The following is a 14,543-nucleotide window of genomic DNA, read 5'->3' on the forward strand; positions in this document are numbered from 1 at the left end:
GCCTCTCGCTCTTCGCATACATTTAAATTTACATTATCTAACAGCTGTTGCGCATGCTGGATAAACAAAGCGAGTTCTTTGCAGATTTTAAGAATATATGGAAACAAGTCAATTTTTCAGCAGAATGGTACATCACAAAAGTGCACGTAGCACACCAAAAGTTCGTTATTGATGTTGCTCGTACCTCTTGCCGTAGTGTCTGCATAGCTGATTACGACCTGCAGTATTGTTAATCATGCGTCTGTATTGTTGTAAATTTGTATGGGATTAAACTTGTATTGTAAACACAATTTTTGTTACTTTTAAAATTTTACCTTATCTTCTGTAACAGCCGGCCTTTGTGTTTCCTCCAATGAAAAAATAACATTTTAGATCTGCTTTAATTAATTTGTAACACCTGTATTCATTTTCAAAGTAATAACTACTTGAATTTGAAAATAAATTAATAATATACCTATCAAATAATATACTAGTCAATACAATACTAATCAAATACCTATTTCTAACTAAGACTTCATAGATTAACAAAAAAAAAAAAAAAAAAAAGAAGAAAAAAAAGAAAGAAAGAAATAAAGTGCGAGTACAGCGAAACAAAGCATTCCTCCATTAATCTCACGTTTCTTGCACAATACCATTTTTAAGCGCAACCTATCGCCTGGTGGAGAGCAAGAGAACAGCCACAACTGCGACTCTTTCTTCTCAGTCACGTTCACCCAATAAACTAACTGGCAAGATAGATCAACGCACGTACGCCCACTGGCTATGAAGTCCCCCTATGTGTCATTCGAAGCACGGACTTCAGTTTTCGGGGCTAAGAAAGAAGGACCCGCAAATCCTGAAAAGTGTCATTCTGGTTTCGGAAATAAGAAGAGAGATTTATTTATCTTTTCTCTCTCTCGACCGCAGGGTCTTCTTTCCCCTTTGAACACAATACGGCTTTCTTCGTAGCTGGGAAAAAAGCTGAGGATGGAATGAGGCTGTCTTCTTTTCCACAGATTGCGTCAACATTTTTCAGTCCATTGATTCAGTTCTAATATAATTAATTGCTAGTAGTCCATCGCTTTACATCTCCATACCTTGACTCTTTCAGTCTTTTTACTTTCTCTTATATGAGATATAGAGAAAGTATTACAATCGTCAAAAGATTTGAAGTCGAGATTTTGACGAATCTCCACATTTCAGACCTCTCTGAGTACGAAAGAAAAATTATTGTCCTCATTCTTATCTGTCTGTCCATCTATGGCAAAGATATGACTCCAGGGCCAACACTCGTTTTTCTCATCAAATTTTAAAACTACATCAAAAGTTATTCCCTGAAACCAAGTTTCATTATTATAAGTTCATTCGTTTCGAAATGATGATCTAACAAAATGTTTCGATTTTCTAATGTTAGAATTAAATTTTGAACTTTTATTCTATCTTAAAAAACATATCAAGTTATTCACTTAAATAGTTTTTGCTATAAAAATTTAAGGCATTCTACACATTTTGCATACATATTTAGCATGGAAAAGTCATTTTTAATATGTGAAAAAATTACAAATTTAGATTTAAAAATTTTTAAATTGTAATATACTAAAATTTTGGTATAAATCAAAAAACAAGATCATTTTATGGGGACATATAAATTTCAGCTCATTTCTATGAGTAGTTTTCTCGTTACTTTAAGTTTTCTGTATTGCTCGAAAAACGATATATTTAGAGGCGCATTGACAAATTTTAAAATATCGGCATCTTTTTATTTGGCATTGAAATGCTGCTGATCATGCATCCTTTGAAACAAATATCATTTTCTAAATTATTTTAATATAAAAATATCCATAAATTTTTTAAAAAATTCCATTGCCTTAATATTTTATTAACAGTCGTTATTTTCAAATTATGGAGGATAGTCTCTACTCTTATAATATGTTGGAATTTTTACTCCACAGCTCCTATTATGTCGCTTACGGAATGCAACAATGTCCAGAAAAAGGAGATTTTCGCAATAATAGAAAGAAATAGAAATTGGGAAAGATATTTTGGTCTTAAGATAAGCCGAAAAGTAAGATGCGAGAAGTGTTGAAGGGGAGCTCTTCTGAAAAGCTTTTCGTGTTGGCTCAAAATTTAGAGGTAAAATCGAATTAGAGGAAAAAAAATACATAAGAGCGTGAAATTTTTGTTAAGCTAGCAGTCACAGTCTTTAAAATTAAAAAATACTATCATTTTTAAATAAAAAGATCCTTATTTATTAATAAAAGGTTATCAAAGCATAATATTTATGAAAGTTTAAATAAAAAATATCATTATCGTAACCAAGCCAATAGTTATATTCTCAAAATTTAAAAAAAAAAAAAAAAAAAAAAACTTTATTATATTAGAATTACATAAAGGAGGAGACGAATGCACTCAATTGGCGCATGGGTTTATGGATATCTCTATAAATGTGATAAATAAAATAACAGTAAACTTATTATAAGTTGAAAGTTTCTCAAAATTTTGAAATAATTGAACATTGAAAGGAATTTTAAAAAATATACTTTAATCGCAATGAAAGATTCAACATCAGAGAAGGAACGCACAGTTTTATTTAAAAATAGGCAATGGTTCAGAAGTTTTTTTGGCTATTTTAGATGAAATGCAATTTCTCGAGTAAAAGACGAAAATCGCAGGCCTTTTCATAGGGACTTGGGGGAGGGGGAATGAAATGAATGCTTCAATAATACATGAAAGCCTTAGGGGATGCAAGGCCGTATTGGAAATAAATTTCTTACTTGGTTCGGAACTACTTTTCCCAGAAAATATAAAATAAATTTAATAAAAAGAAATATTCTTTGTAGAGGGACATTTATTAGTGAACTGAGAAACAGAAAATTGTTACTTTAATCTTTTTCTACTTTTTAATTATTAATTATTATTATGCATAGTAGTGAATAAGTAAGCTCGTGGATCAATTCGCAAGTAAATTGTAAATAAATTTAAAAAAAAACACCTGTGAGTTGTCATGGAAAATGCAAGCGTCTGTGCAATTTCGGAACTCTACCACTTCAAGAAGGGAATGAAAACCCATTTAAAAGAAATATATTCTATTGATTATTCCTTCGAGAATTCCTTTGCAAAGTGCATTTGAACGAGAAATAAGTAACGTATCGCAAATGTACGATTGAAAAAAAAAACAAATAATTTCCACATTTACATTAAAAAAAATATTATCGTTAAATGACTCTAGAAAAAGTTAAATCGTATTATTTCTGCCTATCAGCATTGTTATAAGGGATATAAAATAATTACATTGACGTTTAAAAGAAAATGTTTCGAAATACAACTTAAGTTAAATTTCCATTTCTTACTATTATGTCTATGGTACTAAAATGAAAAGTAAAAAAATCCTATTGTTTTTTACCCGCTATTTGAAAAACTTTTTTTTCGACTTATTTATTTTATCATGGGAATTCAGTGGTCGTTTACACTCGTAAATATTTAGAAAACTATTTTAGATGCATTCAAATAATGTTTTTTAAGCAAATAATGAATGCAAAATAATCAAAAGAGCTCAATGATTAATTCGTAGCTCTCACAAAAACTCGATATTATGCAAAAAGTGCAGTGAGATAAAATAGTGAATTTTAAGCTAAAATTGGCAAAGAATAATTCATTCATTACTTAAAAATTTTAATAAATGATCCATAATAATTAAATGAACTATGAAATTTGTAAAAGTAATAATAAAATATTTATTGATAAAAATTTTGATAATTTTATAATGATAATTATCACAACTTATATTTTTGAAAAATTCAGAAATTTAGAAATTTTTAATGTCTTCTTTTTATTTGATCGTTGGGTAGCAGTCAAGTGCGTGAGATAATGAAAGGCCTTGAAAAGCTATTTAGTCTAAGCTGCTTACTGTGAACGAAGTCACATAGTAATAATGAGGAATTAACACACCTATTTAAATTTAGCTTTATTGTAAAAATCGATGTATTTATATATTTCAGAAATTTTGTATTGAAATGGTAAATAATTTTTTAATCCACTTTCCTAAAGTTGATAACAGTTCTAAATATTTGCTTGATGAGAATATAGAATCGATTTCCCAAAAATCTATTAATGTCCGTCTACTTCGATTGCCCCTCCCTTTTTTTACAAATGTTTCAAATCTAAGGCATCATCGAATTGCCCCAGATGTAAACTGGTCCGATTGCCAACTTATCGATGGCGAGGGGATCCCCTTACACAGGAAACAGCCCGTCTCTCCCCTCAGGATTCGTGTGAGAGAAAAGAAAGAATTTCCTCGTGCGGATAATTGATTTCCCTTACCTGTTCTCAAACAAATAAACAAAATAGCAGTAAAGATTCCACAAATACACAGCAACTTCTATACAACGGCTTGTCCCTAGGATTACTCAGATTGCCTTTTGGCTGCGAAGGTTCGAGTCAAGATGGAGAGGAAACTATTCCTCTATGCAGAAAGCTGGATTCTTGCGAAAAGTAGTTAAATAGCCTACTTATTTTTTTTTTATAGATGCATTCAAGCGTAAAATTATTGGCTGTAAAAGTGAACCATTTAAGTTAGTAAGCAAATTTATAAGCAAAAAGATCTTAAAATCTATTATCAAACCTTGACTTGATTTTCCTTTGAATAATTTCGTGCATAATTTTTGTGGCACTCACTAGCTAGGTCCTATTGGAAACAATCGATCCAACTCACTAACCTCCGGCAAAATTATTTAAAATATCCTTTCTCTATAGGTTGATTTAAAACACCTTCAGGAAATCGCCAATTCCTCCATCGTTCCTCTGGGGGTGGACCTGAGCGAATTCTACTTGAGTGTGGAATGGGACATCATGGCTGCCCCAGCCACTCGCAATGAAAAGTACTATTCATGCTGTATGGAGCCCTATCCCGACATCACTTTCAACATGACCTTAAGGCGGAAGCCGCTTTTTTACACTGTCAATCTGATCATTCCATGCGTGGGCATCTCCGGTCTGTCAGTTGTCGTCTTCTATCTGCCATCGGAGAGTGGCGAGAAAGTTAGTCTGTCTATCTCCATTCTTCTGTCTCTGACGTTCTTTTTTCTGGTCTTGGCGGAGATTGTCCCCTCAACCTCCCTGGCGATGCCGCTCCTGGGAAAGTATCTGCTGTTCACAATGATTCTAGTCACCCTGAGCGTGGTTTTTGCAGTGGCTGTCCTCAATGTCCACTTCCGTTCGCCGTCGTTTCATAAGATGCCCAAGTAAGTATTTTTTTAAACAATGACATGTCCTAAATAATATTTCTCCTGAATCTCTTAACAATCTGAAAGGCGTACAAGATTTTTTGTGTGTATATTTTGCTGAAATTTCATCTGAAAAAAATTCACAAAACTTATGCAAGCTATAAATATTTTGTCAGGGAGTAGATAAGAGTTTTTGCATCCATTTGCAAAGTTAAGTGGAATTTCTTTGAAAATTCAGAGTTTTGAGTAAAAACTTTGTGTGAGTTTCGCTTTGATTTTCACATAAGCTTCCATTCCCAGAGGCATAAGCGGTAGAGAGGTTTCGACAGCCTATTTTAACTCCATTTGATGTTGGAATTCATCTGCTCAAAATGTGGAAATATGAAATACTTCCTCTGAAAATTCGAAACTATAGTTACAAAAATTTTAATTTTACTAGTATGCTAAAATTTAGAAACCTTTTTATTTCAATTATTTTCTAATTTTTAGTTTTGATTTATAATATTCATAATTTTAATTACTCTTAATATTATAGAATCTTGGCATCAGTATTATCTGCAATTCACTACTGGATTTTGCACCTCATAATGTAATTTTATTGAAATCAATTCCAAACTTTCTTCTTTATAGACATAAGTTAAATAAAAGAATATAAAATTGGATATACTATTTGTCTTTTAAAAATAATGATGATTTTTTTTTATACTTTTACAATTTTCAGATTCTCCCACTAGTAAAGCTTTCCTAAGAATTTTAATAACTATATCCGTGTTGAGGAAAACCTGTACGCTACCTATAGTATTAAATTCGCCAATAATTCATGCGATTTTCCTTTATAGAGATGTTTGAACAATGAGTACATAATCAAAATTCCAAGATTTTTGCGAAAAAAGATGTTAATTATAAATGCTCATGCTTTCCTTGTGCTGATGATGGATATTTCAAAAGCATCCTTTTGTAATTTTCAGCTCTTTTCAGAAATAAACAATTTTTGCTGTCTGAGCGGTTCTGTGACGTTTGGTATATAAAGGAATGCATACTTAAAAGAATGCCTTGCATCATGAATGTTGTAGAATGTTATATATATTCAGATTTTTTAAATCAAGGGTATTTGTATTAAAGTTGGCTATATACCTTCCATTTTTGAAATTTTTGGAGTTGGGTTCGTCGTCTATTCATCGACATCCTGCCCAAAGTGCTGCTGATGAGATCGCCGCAGTATACTGACCACCACCTGCACCGGAACAGCAGCGACAGGAAAAAGACCCCTTCCAAAGACAAGAGCAAGAAATCGAAGATGAAATCAGGTAGCTATCTCTCAGTATTTATTTTGAGCTTTATTTCTTAAAATTCCTAGACATACAGAGGTAAAATCTAGAGATATTCTCTTGAGCACTGGATTCTGATCCCACTCCCCCCACACACATAATAAGAAACTATCACTCTCCTTTTTTAAGATGAATAAAATTTCCTCCTTTTTGAACACAAGAAAGTATTCAATCTTTCTTTTTCAACTGTCACTAAGAGATGTAGCTGCAAGAAGCGATGTAATGCATTAGGCTGAGGAGATTATCCAATGATCTTTTGATGAGGAATATGAGAATCTAAAGCTTTGGTATGCAAAGTCTTTCTGTCCTTATAGAAATCTGTTGGTAATTCATACGCATAGAAGAACGATGGGAATGATCTTCCTCTGTTTAGACTCATGACATGGTGAAAAATACGGAGTGGCCATTTTGGATATCTGCTTGCCAACCAGTTGGGTACACAGTTTATCTGAGATCTACGATTTCGACTTCTTGATTGCACCTCGTTTCATTTTTCTACAGTCTTACCTTTACGAGTTATCGGATTCACAGACTTCCTCGAACAGACAGATCAACAAGCAATCAACTGATCAATGAATTTCGTCAACATTTAGTAAAGTTCTGGAATTTCTTTCTATTTTTCACCAAACAATTTCATCTTTCTTAATTTGTTTCCTATTTGAGTTATATTATTTACATGCAATATGAGAGAGTTATAATTTTAAGGATTTTTTTTTTTTTTTTTTGGATTCAGTTACCTATAAAATGTGGAAATACATCACCCTCTCAAGGTGATTTTTTAACGATTCTATTTAATATTCTTCTCATAAATACTTGATATTCCCGAAAATAAAACTTTATCGATCCTTTATCTCTAACCAATTGTAAATGCCATCTAAAAATCTTATTGACCATTGAAAAAAACTCACGGTTCCAAGAAAACGTCTTAAATAATTTTTATCCACAAAGATAAATTTCTTTCATACGATTCACTGGCTCTGCTCATTCTTTGAACACCTCTGAATTGAAATCTACCTGAAGATGGACCACAAAAGAAAATTATACGATAATTCCATATCCTGAATGCGAATAAATTAGTCGGTATTGTGCAGTTTAACTCTGTAGCTGAAAAGCAAGTATTTTTGTTGTTATAAAGATAAAACCTTTAAAGATTAGAAAAACCTTTCATGGTTCAGTACATAGTATGGAAATGGAAGGAGAGCATATGCATGTGAATTTGATTTGCTGCTCTTAGCGAACTTTATCTCGGCGATGACACTTTTCAACGTCTAGAACAGATTCTGAATGGAGAAATCCAGGATTTATAAAAGCTAAAAGTCCTATTTGCTCCATACAGAAAATACTAAAAATATGCAATTCGATATCGTAAAATTGGGCTCGTATTTTACACAGCCATTCAGGCATTGATTTTTTTTGTTTAATCTTCATTGTATTCTTCGACCCTCCTGAAGTTAGATACTCATTTGATGGAGACATATTATTCGTGTTTCTCCCAGAGAAAGGACAAAATTATGAAGAAAAACAACAATGTATTCCTTGTTGATGGAAGACCGAAAATTATTGAAATTCACAGTTTATCCTGTAAATTTAGAACTCGAAGGAAAAGTAATTTCTACAAATCACTTAACTTTTTCATCATCTAATAGAAATAGTACAAGTTTAGATCATGATTTCTTGAGATACTCTTGTTTTACGATATTGCATTGAAACATTCTTTCTTTCTATAATAATAATTCTAAGAGATCCTTTGTCTTCGCCAAAGACCTTCCTCGAAAGAAACACTATACAATTTACTTTAGACGATTAGCTGGTGAGGAGATAACTCATGTAAAAATTGCGACTATCGTCAATTCTTTTCGGCTGCGAAACCCGTGTTGAGAAAACCCGAATTTCGCGTATTTATTTGTTTTCCTTGATTCAACAGAGAAATAAAGATCTAAGTATAGAAATAAGTATATTCTCTGTTATTTAATATTTTTTTTAAATGAGGCTTGGTGGAGAATCAGAATGATAAACGAAAGGAATCAAACGAAGAATTTGCTTACAGTGCTTGGGTAGCAACATTTTTAGTTAACAATTTTCAACAAACACTTTTAAAAAAACACAGCACTGTCAGGATGGGTTATGTTCAAAATCAAATGAAACATATCCCATTTATATAAAAGCCAATATGAATAGTTGCAATCAATTAAATGGTTATCACACTCCCACACATGTTTTCTTTTATTACCTAGATGATCTAAGAGTTTCTGCGTGGACGTTGGTGATTTAACTCTTAGCTCTCTGGTGACTCCTCTCAGGCACCATTCAAGACGGTGCATCCTTTTGACGCTTTATTTATTTATTTTTCAATTTTAATTGTTAAAAATGCCTATAGAATGATAAAAAGAAGTAGATTAATTTTTCGAGGAAATTCGACTTAAAAGAATTATATATATATTTACTTTTTGGAGGAATGAACGAGCCCTCGTATTAAGTGAATAATTATGCATCGAATGACTCTTCAGAGTGCAAAGGGTGAGTGATTATTCGGCTCTTACCAATACTTTGAAACCATTGTGAGGACGAGAACGGTCCAGACACAAAGAATAAACTTCTCAAAAGCTATAATTGATTATAATCTGTATGAATGATCACCAGTCCAGGAGGCTGTGAATCTGTTTTGAAGACTGTTATCCGAACCCAGAAAAATGCTTGTCAAGATATCTCACCCTGTAATGGATGAGGACATCTCGAAATTGTTTTCTTCTATCTCCAAAAAGGACGTCTCCCCGGATGGACATCATTGTCTCAGAAAATACGTAGTACTTTTGCCAAAATACATAAATTGTTTTTTTGAAATCTGCTCTCTGAAAACGCAGTCAAACAGATTAAAAGGAAATATGTAGCCAGTATAGTCGAATGAACAGAACGTTTCTGTTCTTATGTCTTCATACGGATACGGTGCAGTTTTGCTGTATTATTGCATTTTTATTGTAAATGCCAGTTTTTTTTTTCTGCAAAAAAAGACAAGAAAATAGATATGAAACAATGATATAAATTAAATTTTAAATATTTGAATGCAAATTTTAACTCATTATTTTGTAAAAGCTGATGTTTGTGTACATTCGCGTGAGTAGCAAAATTCAAACTCATTTGGAAATTTCAAATTGATTTCTTTCATTTATTATTTTAAAAATTGTCTACTTATTATTTTTAATATGAGCTACTTACTTATAAGTAATATTGGAAACAATCCAAGAAATTTAATGAGATTTTTGAACAAAATTGAACATACAGGTAATCTTTTCACTTTATTAAACGGTCTTTCTGTAAAAAACTTCCAATGGAAGGGCTGATGGAGGAAGCCACAATGAAGACAATTATGGCCGTCCTTTTGAATCCTGTTCTGTTTTCAATCCAAATCAAAGCATTTCTTGTTATTTTCAGATGCTCCCATCGATTCAAAAGTAGCCCGTATGATCCGCGATTCCTCTTCCTCCCTTCTCGATTTACGGGACATTTCCCAAGATGAGCCAGGGCTACTGATCCGCGAACTGGATTCGAGTCCTGTGACTGCAGAGAGAAGACGCTATCCCCGCCAGATGCTGAAATCCATTCAGAACGCCATGTTTATCGCCCAACACATCGACAATGAAGACGACTTCGAGACGGTAAGTCCAGATCTTTCAAGAGGAGCGAAGGGATTGTTTGCCAGGGACAAAATGCAACGGGAACGAGCGCGATTTTCATCATTTAGTGAGATAATTAATATAAATTCTCAAATAGAAGAAAAATAGTAGTTTTGACTATTGAACTGATTTTACTGAACATTTTGCGAACGATCAGCCATTTAAGCCTCCAAAAATGTTTCAATTTTAATTTCATTACATGTTCCATTTTAAGCATCTTCATTTAAGATCCTCTTCTCAGAACAACATTTTGCAACAAATAGCGCTGATTTCCTCTGGTTTGTGAAATACGCTGTTTCATCCAAATGACGAATAAATCGGATTTTGTGTCCACAAGTAAATGTCAAAATGTAGCGTCTGAGTTTATTGCTAAACCATGTATACTACGATATATCATGAAGAATGTTTTAAAATTCAAAATTTAAATTTAAGAAACGTATTCACATGTTTACCAAAAAATGTTTGAGACAAATTGAAAAATACTTAGGTCTCCCAGAATAAGCATTTAAAAGCTTTTTTTATATAAATTTTTAGTTTTAATTATCTAAAAATTTATATTATTTATTGCTCTTAAATTGTTTCTTATTAAAACATCATTTTTCCCATTTAAAAGCCTGCAGATAAATAAATGTATTGAAAAGAATTTATAAACACACTTTCATTATGTAACAAGAAGTAGAACTGAATGAAGTTTAATGAATAAAATGATAAATAAGTTCTGAAAATATTAAAATATGATAAATCCTTAGCTCTGGATTATATACAGTTTCAAAGCTCTAGTATGTCAGGATGTGAGTGAAACATAGATGACAAAATTCCATCTTTGTAAACTTATAAACCAGGTGAAATATCAATGAGTGAAGACTGCTCGACATCAAACAATTGCTCTGCATTGTTGATCCACATTATTCTTTATAATATGTTTTTCGCAAAACTACTTGTTATAATGAAATACTATGAAGAAAGTATCCAATCATAATGAATGGCATTCTTTATTGCCTTTTACTATGTATGAGAGTGGATTTGAGCAGCTTTTGAAACAAAATTCTGATTTATTTATTTGTGTCAACACGAAAATGTTTATCATTTAAATGCTTTGAAATTATTTGATTTGTTTCAGGCTTGCAGAAATGGACATGTCACCGATTTTTTATTCATCTCCTTATAACCTGGGGCTTTTCATTTTTTTTTTCGAGTTTTATATTCTAAATCAGAATGCACCATTTTAATATTTTTCGAACTTAATGATCGTTTAATTGAATAATTTAATTAGATTTTTGTTAAAGTAAATACATCTGAAAGAAAATTTTAGAAAAATGATTACAAAAAATGAAATCTGAGAACAAAAATCTAAAATAGTGAGGCGCTGAAAACAATACAATAGTATAATGACGTCACAACGAATATCAGAAGATTAAAATGTCTAAAGTAGTATTTAATAATGAAGTTTAATTACCAATAGGATCCATATTTCTTTTATTTGATGCATTACTATCACCGTTTTAAATCACCATCAAAGCATGTTTTGAAGAATGTTTATTTTAATAATTCGCTAGACAGTCCTATTTTAAAAACTCACCCAAGAATGATGTCAGTGCTAATCGATCTCGTACAATTCATTTGCTAAATGTCACTCCGATGCATTTAAACCGTACTTCTCACCTGCACGAAATGCTCAGGAGGTTGACTCATACGTGCCTGCAACCGCAACTGATGTTCCGTTAACCCATTCTCGATTCAAGATTAAGTTTCATGAAAGGCCTTTAAATTTAATTGTTCCATTAGTTATGTTTATTCTATATTTCATTCAAATAATCCAAGGCGCCTCGTTAACATTTCATTGAGTGAGGGAAAGCTTGTTGGTCATAAATCATTTCTGAGAATGGGGGCTTTCAAAAATTTTATGAGACGTTCGGATTATAAATTATGTAGATAACAAGAGGATGCAAGCATCTTAATTAAATCTTTTGCGATATATGTTCTGACTGAATTGTCTGTGTAAACCGAGTTCATTGGAATTCTGTTCATTTAAATTATTGATGACAGAGTAAGGGGATTCATTAAAACGTTGTTTGCTTATAAAGATGATATTAGTCATTGATTTTGAGAGCTCCATGAATATGCTTCAGTTTTGAATGGAATATTTTTAACTATAAATTCCATTCCATTGCGTACATCATTTTTCTATTGCATGAACATTCAATAATATTTAAGATAATCTAATGTATAAAAACGAATTTTTGTTTGTTCGTATTTTATGGGCTACAGAACCCTTCATCCGATTGCGATAAAACATTTACCAATTTATTGCTTGCACTTGCACAAAGGTTAGAGGCATAGTACAATTATTAGCATTTATTTTGAACATAATAAAATGAATCAAAAAGTCGTTTCATACGTTTATGTTATTCAAGATTATTTTAAAATTCACGAAAAACAAACGGCAAACGGCACACGTCATTCGGAGTGAATCGCACATATGTCAAGCAAAATGCCGATCAAAGTGAGTGAAAATACTTAGTGCTAATTTTTTTAAATTTTCAATAAGGTATCGTCATCTACACAAGATATTGTCATTTAGTGTGCACAATAGTTTGGCTGGGGAGAACATGTTATTGTCTCACACATGCAAAATAGAATTATTATTATCGATGCCGATCAAAATAAGTTATATACAATGGTAATTTTTCAATTCAAACAGTAATTTTTCTATTTATTCAGTGAATCGACAAACGATATTTCGGTTATACAACAGTATATCGTGTTCATTGCTTTATCAAAAAATATGCCTCCCAAATTCGAGTCACTTGATTCTTATACAAATAAAAGCTCTTATGTAGGAAACTTCTTTGCACGAAGGAAAGGTTGTTGTATATGGGGGGGGGGGTAGGAGAATGTGCGGAAATAAATAAAACGCAGATCTCGTATAAAAGAAAGAATCATGCAGAAGTACTGAAAAGCTCTCATTTTTTTCAGTGTATAAATATAATTACTTATTGACTATCGTGGCAATTTTTAAATCTATCCTCGGCAATCTAATTAATTTTTTTTCAAAGTCAGAAGTAAACAAACATAGCACTTAGTTATGGAGCAAAATATGAGATGATTAGCGAGCAATAATTATGGAGATGGAAAATTTTGTTTGTTTAGTGCAAAATTAAAGTTAAATAATACAATGTAGACTCCATTATATTCTAAAAATTCGATAATCAGCATTCTTATTTAAAATAATCTTTAAAGATGAACGTCAGATTAGACTCGGTGGTGGAGGCCTTTACGCCTCCACCACCGAGCTTAGCTCTGTCCAAATTGTTTCAAGATGGAGGATCCCGAAATATCTGGAGGGGCAGGGCAGGGGTAAGAAAGGAAAACCTTAAACAATCTTTTATCTTTTAAAAAAATAAAAATGTTTTTTTAAATTAAAGAATTGAAAATCCTCTCCAAGCAATTAGTTTCGGAGAGGAGATTCTGCTGCCTGTTCATAATGAGTAAGAAAATGATTAATCGGTTTTTAAAATGACGTCACTAGCGATGCTTCCAAAAAAAATTTCGAACGTGAAACTGTGAAAAAGAAAAGTCTCCCTAGAGAAAGAGCACAAACAAGAAAGGGGTTAAGAGAATTTTTCCTTCTCCCCTTCAGGAATTTGGTTAATTCTCATAACAAGAGTTTATTTATGTTTTGCATTCGCTATTAATACTGAAATGTTAAACTTTTGTTGCTAATTTTCCAATAATGCAATTTATAAAATGCAAAACAACTAGTAATTTACAAAAGGAAGCTTTTCAAGACTTGGTTTGAAAATGCATGCAAAAAGAGTTTTGATTCGTTTTCAACATCTAAATTTATTTCAGAAGTTATTCTGAAAAAGTGTACTTCAAAGTACAAAAGTGTAACTCAAGTTAGATTAGAATCACTAATATTTTTTAATAATGTTATTTTACTGTGAAACGAAATCATAATTCATACACTTAAAACATGGCCGACTATTTTAATTTTGGAATCCAATGCGAGATGTATGGAAGAAAAAAGTAGAAAGGAATTTGCGAAGTTCTAAAGTCACAGTTGTGTCTTTGTAAGATATTCAACAAGCATACAATTTAACATTTCTAAATTTGAGGTACATTTCTAGTAAATTTTATTATTTCATGCTTGCAAAATTGGAAGTATGCGATAACTTTTTTCACTTGCTTTCTGATATGCAACGGTTTTAAAATATTGTTCACTTAGATATTTTTGATGCCGTTATTACTTTCATATTCCCCGATCATAAATGTTTATTAATAGGTTAAAATATTTAAATATATAGGATACGGCGGTGCCATCTGGAAATGAAGTTGTGAAA

The 14,543-nt window shown here is 31.8% G+C and overlaps 1 protein-coding gene across 1 annotated transcript in view; it reads left to right on the forward strand.

The window, feature by feature from the left end:
* The window catches only part of LOC129988896 (acetylcholine receptor subunit alpha-like 1), a 241,520-nt gene that overhangs the window by 184,945 nt on the left and 42,032 nt on the right, over positions 1-14,543 (forward strand). Inside the window, exons 5-7 of the mRNA XM_056097213.1 lie at positions 4,732-5,219; positions 6,360-6,508; positions 9,959-10,182. Coding sequence (XP_055953188.1) covers positions 4,732-5,219; positions 6,360-6,508; positions 9,959-10,182 — 861 coding nt within the window. The remainder of the gene's footprint in view (positions 1-4,731; positions 5,220-6,359; positions 6,509-9,958; positions 10,183-14,543) is intronic.

The sequence above is a fragment of the Argiope bruennichi genome, chromosome 1, assembly GCF_947563725.1.
Source record: "Argiope bruennichi chromosome 1, qqArgBrue1.1, whole genome shotgun sequence".
In the NCBI taxonomy this organism is placed as follows: Eukaryota; Metazoa; Arthropoda; class Arachnida; order Araneae; family Araneidae; genus Argiope; species Argiope bruennichi.